This window comes from Drosophila nasuta, unplaced genomic scaffold, assembly GCF_023558535.2.
Source record: "Drosophila nasuta strain 15112-1781.00 unplaced genomic scaffold, ASM2355853v1 ctg44_pilon, whole genome shotgun sequence".
Taxonomy (NCBI): Eukaryota; Metazoa; Arthropoda; class Insecta; order Diptera; family Drosophilidae; genus Drosophila; species Drosophila nasuta.
The window spans coordinates 85,475-94,711 of record NW_026869579.1 but is presented as its reverse complement, the minus strand read 5'-3'; the positions used below and the strand labels follow the sequence as shown (position 1 = coordinate 94,711).

The following is a 9,237-nucleotide window of genomic DNA, read 5'->3' as shown; positions in this document are numbered from 1 at the left end:
TTATCACGGCGCATGCAACAGGTGAGTGAGGAACCACAACGCTACCCGGACTATTTAATCAGGGACGGCCAACTTTTCCGACATATCGTGCATCGGTCCGATCATTTCAATGGCGTCACCTGGAAGTTGAGTGTACCTCGGCCCATGCGACTTCGTGTTCTCTACGAATGTCATGACCAACCAGTTGTCGGTCTCTTAGGAGTGCGGTATGCATCGGGGCGTCAAGAAACACGTCCGGCAATGCCTAAGCTGCCAGAAATTTAAGGCATCGCAACCAAAACCCGCCGGACCTATGCATTCATTGGAGCTGATTTCGTCGGCTCACTTCCTCGTTCCATGCAAGGTAATACCATGCTCCGCTAACCGCTGTAGTCGACCTGCAACACACTGCCCCCTATTCGCCACATAAAAGCCCAACGGAAAGAGCAAACCGAACGGATCTCGCAACTAATTGACGGACAGCAGAACCAATGGGATGAGTTGCTTCCAGAGATTACCTTAGCCGTAAATTCCAGCGTGTCCACAGACTACAGTCCCGCCTTCCTAGTACAGAGAGCCCCGACTTCCCGGAGGAATATACGACGAGGTGACACCAGAGGCCCCAGGCAAACTAGAAGACCCCGTCAGTAAGGCGAAGAGGCTGCAGGAGATATTCACAATCGTGCGAGGAAACCTGATTATTCTTAATTAACCTAATTATTCTTTTCTTAACTATTGCAGAACATGGAGACCATAGACCTTTGCGGAAAACATACGGACACTCAGATAGCAACGTCATGAGCAACGTATGCAGAGTCAATCGAGTTAACAGCACATGTGCAATGGCTGCAGAACCAAACGAGATAACAGCGTATGTGCTACCTAAGCTGCGCCCAACGAGTTAACAGTGCATGTTCAAATTTAGGAGAAAAAGAAAACAAAGCGATTTAGCAGAGCCGAGTCATTAACCTAGATAAAAGCGAGAGTAAGAGGGCAAACTCTCTCTCGTCATTAGAATCCATTAGGCTGTCAGTACATCCAAATCATCTCGCGAGAGCCCTCACGCGAGTTTCCAGCAGTTCTCGTCTTCGCCGCAACGACCTTCCAATCCAGCGCTAATTATTAGGACCACGTAGTCTCTATTCAGTTCAAAACAAACTGTTAGATATTGTATTTTTTAAGATTGGCATTCTTATTGTTAGACTCATAAAGAGAAGATCCAATAAAACAAACTAAAACTAAAAAAAAAAAAAATCCAGTGGTGCGCAGAACTTTGCTCGCGAGTGTCAAGACAAAAGTGAAGTTTTCTTTTCAAAAATTGCAAGTGAAAATAACGACCACGAGTTGCACCCCGCAGCCAAGGCATACTCTGCAGCCTGATGCTTTTTATACATTTATTCATCCCCGCTGCACACAAGTTAAGTTAAGTTTTCTATAGTCTATAACTAATCTCCATTTCTTTTAGATGGGTCATTTGATTTCTTGGGCACCAGAAATACAGGGGCGCTCTAGGGGCTATGGCTATGCTTAATGGTGTCTTGTTCGAGGAGTCCGTTTAGTTGCGTTTGAATTTCCTGGCTTTCTACTCTACTGTATCTAAATGGTCTGAAAAATCACAAGAGTTTTTGCAATTATAATTCCGCTTTATTCGCGAACACAAAGACTGGACCTAATTGTTGTTGTTAAACGACGAAAACGGAGTAAATGATGAAGCGCTGTAGAGTTCTCAATTTCAACTGTGTTTATAATTCTATGCTAAGTTACATTAAGCCTAACTTAACTAGAGTGGCGAAGCGAGGCGAATTCGCTCAGAGAGAAAGAAACAAACGAAAGCTTTATTGCGCTCTCGCTTCGCCCTAATTCTAACAATTTCATTTGGTACTTCATGCTCTTAACTAATAACTATCAAATGCGCCAACACCGGCCCCGATGAACGGCTGTGCCTTCATACGATTGGCAGAGGCGCCAATTTGTGTATTGGCCGTTTAAACAGCCCTCCTGTGCTGGTTCGCACGTCTGCGACGCGCACCGCCCCGTCCGCTCCCGGGTATACCGCCACGATTCGCCCCACCATCCACTGCATCGGCGGCTGATTGTCCTCTGCGACGACGACGAGCTCTCCGATTCGCAGATTTGGCTGCAACCGGTCCCACTTGGCCCGTGCCTGCAGGCCCAGCACATACTCCCGGGACCATCGCTGCCAGAACGCTCGCTTGAGCGACGAGACAGCTCGCCATCGCCTTAAGCAACTCAGACCCTCCTGGTCCGGGGTCCGCGATGCTGCCGGTGCCACCAGTGGACCGCCCACCAGTAGATGCCCTGGGGTTAGTGCCTCGCCGTCGTTGGGGTCGTTGCTTACGGCTCCTAGCGGGCGGGAGTTGAGCACCGCCTCGACCGCCACGACCACTGTCCGCAGCTCCTCGGCCGTGAGCAGGGCGTTGCCCACCGTCCTTAGGAGTAGGTGCTTTGCAGACTTCACACCTGTCTCCCATAGTCCTCCGAAGTGAGGAGCCCTCGGCGGTATGAACGCAAATTCGCATCCGCCGTCGCGTTGTCGCAATGGACTCGGCTCGGGCATCCTCTTCGACCAACAAACCTTTGGAAAGCCATTAGAAATGCATTAGTTGACAGGTCGGATACAATTTCTAAGTGAACCGCTTTTGACGCAAAACAGACGAACAAAGCTATGTACGACTTGTACGGCGGCTTTCCGCGAATTCTATAGGTTGTCTCAACCGGGCCACAAAAATCTACGCCACAAATTGAAAATGGGCGGAGCGCTCGGAGTCGATCAGCAGGCAAATTTCCCATTATTTGCGTAAGCAGCCGAGGTTTACATTTAAAGCAACGGATGCATGATCGTACTGTCTGACGACAAAGCTCTTGAGCATTGACTAACCAAAGTCGTTCTCTGAGAATGCTCACGAGCGCTCTTGGGCCAGCGTGACAGTTGGTCAAGTGAAGGTACCTCACATAGCTGCGAGCAAATTGTGAGCGCTTCGACAAGAGGAGTGGAAACTTGGCATCATATGAAATAGGAGCATTTACCAGTCGCCCCCCGACTCGCAACAACGAAAACGAACACCAAGATCCTTCATACTCATGTATGAAAGGATTGAGTCGTTGTAGACTCGAGCTCACACGTGTACTCTTACGAACCCTTTCTATATCGTCTCTGAATTCGAAATCCTGCATTACTTCTATTATTTTACTGAATGCTTCTTTCAGTTTTGATGCCGTTGGAACCAGTTCAAATTGAACTGTTTTGTCTTTGCATCTTCGAATGAAGCGGAACACATAAGCGAACACTCTCAACAGACTTGTGTGCGAAAAACTTTCGATCGAGTCCACTAGATCTGACTTTACCACTATAGCTGTCAGTCCAACAGCTGTTTTGCGCACTTCCAAATTGCGCGTCTCTTCAGAGACGAAATGGTGGTTAACTGGCCATGCGTCGTGTGGTTCCATCAAGAATGACGGACCACTAAACCACATTGACGCGCACAGTTCAGTCACATCGCAACCTCTCAATACAATGTCTGCGGGGTTCTGCTTGGTTGGAACATGACGCCATTCCACGCTCTCTGACCACTCTTGAATCTCGGCCACTCGATTCGACACGAATGTCGCGAGAGTGGAAGGATGTGACCGGATCAATGAAGAGTGACTTCCGAATCTGACCAAAGAACCGTCCGTTCAATTGGTGATCGGATTAGTCTTCGTATGCGGTGGCAGAGTTCTGCAAGAAGGTGAGCTGCACACAACTCAAGTCTAGGAAGAGTCTTAGTCTTGAGGGGAGCTACTTTTGATTTTGAGGTTAGTAATGATACTTTACAACCTTCTGCAGTATGCGTACGAACGTAAATACACGCCCCATACGCTCTTATTGAGGCGTCGGCGAAGCCATGTATCTCTATCGGTGACGTAGGCTCTGTGAACAAATATCGTGGCACTTTTATGTTTTGCAATTGTGTCAAATTTGACTTCAATTGCTGCCACGATGTATCCAAACTCAATGGTATGGATTCGTCCCACTCCAACTTTTGAAGCCAGAGCTCTTGAAGCAGTATCTTTGCTTTTATAATTAAGGGACCCAATAGGCCAAGCGGATCGAATAACCGCGATGTCACCGAGAGAATGTTCCGTTTTGTCGCTTTAAGACCCATGAATGAATCGTCGATCCGGAATTGGAACACGTCTTCATTTGGCAACCAAATCACACCTAGAGTCTTGGTTGCGTCAGTCTCGGAGATCGTTATCGGCTTTGGTGTACTGTCTGATGCGGAGAACCCAGGAGCATTCGAGAACCACTTCGCAAGTTCAAAACCTGCTCCTAGCAGTATCTGCGACACTTCAGACTTAATTGTCTTCAGGTCCTCGACGCATGCGGCACCAGTCAACATATCGTCAACGTAGAAATCTTGCCTGATAACCTCAGCTGCCATGGGGTGCGAGGATTTCGCAATCTCGCTCAGCTGGATCAAACACCGTATGGCCAAGAATGGCGCTGGCGCAGTGCCATATGTTACAGTATTTAATCTGAATAATCTCAACGAGTCTGATGGATCTTTCCTCCACACTATGAGCTGATAGTTTCGATCTGCCTCGTGCACCATAACTTGGCGGTACATCTTTTGATGTCGGCCGTTAATGCATATTTATGCAATCGAAAACGAAGCAGAGTCGAAAACAGCTCTTCTTGAATGGTCGGCGGGCCATAAGAATGTCATTCAACGCCTTATGTGTCGATGTGCGACACGAAGCCTCAAATACGACCCTCAGCTTTGTCGAAGTGCTTTGGGGCCGTAATACACATTGGTGCGGAATAACATAGTGTGGTGTACTTGGAAGGATGTGACTCACTTCGGACATGTGGCCCATCTCTATATATTCTTCCATAAATTCCAAGTACATTCGCTTTAACTCGGGATCTCGAGTTAAACGTTTTTCAAGCGACAAAACCGCCGTTTAGCAACTTCAAATGAGCACCCAAGCTGGTGCGAATCTGATTTAAACGGCAGTCTTACTTCGAAACGACCAGACGGCAATCTTCTCACATTATTTGTGAAATGATCTTCACAACTTTGTTGTTCAGCGGAAAGGACTTTGGCGGGAGAGCGCACATCTTCGACAGTTCAAAACTTCAGCAAGGTCTTGTCAATCGAGCTCAAACTTTCTTCCTGATAGCTCAGATTGACAGTCATCTTCTGGTGAGATTTTTCACCAGGACTGTACCGCCCGAGACAATCCACCCAAGGCTTGTCTTTTGGAGGATTGGACACTCTGGACCTTGCTTGATTTGGCCAACGGACAATAGGTCAAAGAATGTTTCAGCGCCGATAAGAAGATCAATTTTCTGCGGTTTGAAGAAATAGGGATCCGCTAGCTGAATATTGTCAGGTATCTTCCAGCCACTGACATTTACAGTGTGATCTGGCTGATAACCTGAGATCGATTTGAGGATCCATAAATCGATCGCATATTCATTGCAGCCAACTCGCGACTTCACCACAGTGTGTATCTTTTTCTTAACTTGAGAATTGGATTCACCAATGCCAAGCAAGCTGATGCACGAGTCTTCTCTACGCAAATGCAGCCGCTGAGCTAGTTCCTCAGTCACAAAATTAATTTGTGACCCAGAGTCCAGCAAAGCTCGGGCTAAGACGAAATCGCCTGAGTTCGTCTTTATTTTGATGACTGCTGTGGCCAGGATCACTTTATCCGACACGGTCGCATGCATCGCATGTGAAGTGGATGGACGATCAGGCTCAACAGCGGAGAGACTCGGGGGTGGTAACGCTCTACTATTTGTAGTCGCAGAATATATGTGCAGCAACGTATGATGTGAACGGCTGCACACACGACACTTTTTTGCCTTACATTTGGCGACAGTGTGACCCTTCCGAAGACAATTTATGCATAATGCAGTTGTTTTCGCGTAGTCGAATCTCTGTTTAACTGCCAAGGCAGCAAACATCGAGCAACTCACGATAAAATGATCTTCGGAATTGCAATATTCGCATATTTGGGTCTTTTGATCAATCTTATCTTTGAGCGTCGTACACGAAAACGAGCTTTTATTAAGCTGTTTAGTGGAAACGGCTTGACTATCGGACTTTGTCGAATTCTCAGCTGACAAGTGCTGATATCGACGATTAAGCACAGTTTCACACTCACTCCATAATGGAATTTGTAATCTAGCTGCTCATCCCACTTCTTCTTTGTCATTGCATCAACTTTGTGCATGACCAGGTGAATAAGGATTGCATTTGCAATCTTCTTATCATCACCTATCGACAACAAAGATCCGTATATCGCAGAGACAGTGTCAATCAAGTTTCGCAACGCTGAAGCGGAGGGCTGCGAAATCTTTGGCAAATTGAAAAGAGCAGTGATATTTTCATTAAATATCAGACAATCATTGTCATATACTCTTTTCAAACTTGCCATTGCTTTCTCATAGTTGTCCTCGGTGACTTGAAACGCTCTCACCGTTCCAAGAGCCTCACCAGAGAGACAAGAAATGAGATGATTGAATTTCTCAATGCGCGGAATTAAATGGTCATTGTCAACAAGAGTCTCAAACAAACTTATGAAATTTTTAAATTCGGAATAGTTTCCGCTGAACTTTGGCAATGAGAGTTTAGGCAGACGGGTACGAGGAGCGGCAATCGACTGAATCGATATATTGGCGGATGAAGTATCGGTTAACGATTTCACCATCGCCTTCAGCCTTGCATTTACAGTAATGCAAATCTCTTCTAACTCGCACCGATAATCGTCATATTCGTCAAATGTCTCAATTCTGCTTTGATATTTGAGAGCATTTTCAATATGCGACGACAACATCTCAAGCCTGCACTCTAGCTCTGTCAAATCTCGACCGATCGTGTCATCGAGAATTTGATTATTAACTCTGCAAATGCTCTTCACGCAAATAGCAAGTTTCTTTTTAGAGCCTTCAAGAGTTTCTTTCGAATTCATTTTTATTTAGGTTATTAGAGGAGACGACAAAAAAATATAAGAATAAAATACAAAATAAATCTTGTTGCTTCCAACAACTACAAAAAGAAAAAAAAAAAAAAAATTTATTATTATTTTTTTTTTTTTTAATTATATTTTGAACTATTTTTTTTTTATTTTTACTTAATTTTTGTTTTTTTATTATTATTTTTAAATTGTCCTAAGCTAACCACGAAGCTTTCTCGGACAATAATAGGGAAGTACACAATTCGAGGGAGCAAACGAGATATCGCACTGATATGCTCAACCAACGAATGTAGGGGAGCGAGTTCTAAGCGCTGCAAAGCGCGCGACAACGAAAAGTGCAAGCAACAACACAGACTACAGAGCGCAATGCACTGTGCAGATGCTGGCTTGCTAACGTATGTATGTGTGTATGTGCGCTGTTTCTAAGCGCGCGAAACGAAAACGAAATGCAAGCAACAACAACACGGAGCCGAAATGCACCGATGCAGTGTTGGCTTGCGGGTATATATGTATGTATATACGTATGTGCGCTTAGCAAACAGCACACAACTTACAGCGGCTACGAATCTGGAGACAAAGGGGCGACGAAAGCGAAAATTGCAACGAACTAAGAGAAGAAGTTCGATGCAATGGAAATAAGAATTTCCCCTAGTCACTTTCACTTAGAAAACAAAAACAATATTCTGCCTAAGCGGTTCGTTTTTAAATTAAAAATATAAAATTTAAAACAAATGCTCTACTATTACGTATGTGCCAAGAATTGAAAGCGTCACTAGAATCTTGCAACTTGGCAACCAATTCAGTTATTTACTTTCAATTTTTCGCACAGTACCTGGAATTGGCGATCTTTAATGATCCCAGCCACTTTCCTCTGTGTGTTTTCTGCAGGTGCAGGGTGTCCTCCAGCGATGATGCAGACAATTCCACCGATGACACAAACACAAGTGGATCACAGCACTGGCACAAAGTCAATTGTTTGTTTATGTTTATTATATTTTAAAAACGACCGGCGCGAATTTGTTTTGTTTTTGTTTTCTGTTTTTTCAATCACTCGCGTTCAACAACAATTAGTGTCCACCGGGGCGCCATGAAAAATCACAAGAGTTTTTGCAATTATAATTCCGCTTTATTCGCGAACACAAAGACTGGACCTAATTGTTGTTGTTAAACGACGAAAACGAAAACGGAGTAAATGATGACGCGCTGTAGAGTTCTCAATTTCAACTGTGTTTATAATTCTATGCTAAGTTACATTAAGCCTAACTTAACTAGAGTGGCGAATCGAGGCGAATTCGCTCAGAGAGCAACAAACGAAAGCTTTATTGCGCTCTCGCTTCGCCCTAATTCTAACAATTTCATTTGGTTATTCATGCTCTTAACTAATAACTATCAAATGCGCCAACATGGTCTATTGTAAATAGGTATGTCGTCTTTGGTGTTGATCTTGTGATTAATGTGGTTTGTAAAAGAAAGTTTTTGGTCTTCCGTATGGAATTCTTTTGCAAAGTTTTCTTAGGGCTGGTCGCATTTAATGCACATTGATTCGAATAGTTTTCCATTTAGTTCTAGTGTAAAATTCTAAAAATTGGTCTCTGTGATACTGGTTGACTTTTAAATGGGAATCTAGGTCAAAGTTCTACTTGTGGTCGGCATAATTACTACCTCAAGCTATTATTGTCTTTGGCTTAATAAAGACCACCGGAAATTAAGAGGGTGCTTACAGCAGTCACGCTAGCAGACACAGTCCTGCATGAAGAGTTTTAGCGCAACGCGTAATTTCCCTAACGTCTACAAAAAACTTCAAATTTACGTAAGCATGACCAGTTCCTGCTAGAAATCTGGTCCTAGACTCGGTACTTTTTCCCGAACATCGATACAGTACCACATTCAAAATATACCATAGAATCACAATTACTATGGTTGTTATTATATCGCAGCTCTAGCTTTAAAATTAAGCTTGTTATTCGATTTTTTGATTTGCGGGGGCGGAAGTGGGCATGGCAAAATTTCAAAAACGCATTATCTGCGTGCAAACATTACAAATGCTGTCTAAATAAAATTATAGCTCTATCTCTTATAGTCTCTGAGATCTAGGTGTTCATACGGACAGACGGACACTGCTAGATCGTCTCGGCTGTTGACGCTGATCATGAATATATATACTTTATATTGTCGGAGATGCCTCCTTCTACCTATTACATACATTTCCTGCCGGCACAAAGTTATAATACCCTTCTACCCTATGGGTAGCGGTTAAAATGGGTTAAA

The 9,237-nt window shown here is 44.3% G+C and overlaps 1 protein-coding gene across 1 annotated transcript; it reads right to left on the bottom strand.

Annotated features, from left to right (window-relative positions):
- Positions 1-1,862: 1,862 nt before the first annotated feature.
- On the bottom strand, positions 1,863-8,039 carry LOC132797974 (uncharacterized). Its single transcript, XM_060809714.1, has 2 exons — positions 7,802-8,039; positions 1,863-2,575 (listed from the first exon to the last, which is right to left on the bottom strand). The coding sequence occupies exon 2, from the start codon at positions 2,555-2,557 to the stop codon at positions 1,925-1,927; it is 633 nt and encodes a 210-aa protein (XP_060665697.1). The 5' UTR covers positions 2,558-2,575; positions 7,802-8,039; the 3' UTR covers positions 1,863-1,924.
- Between the last annotated feature and the right edge of the window lie 1,198 nt (positions 8,040-9,237).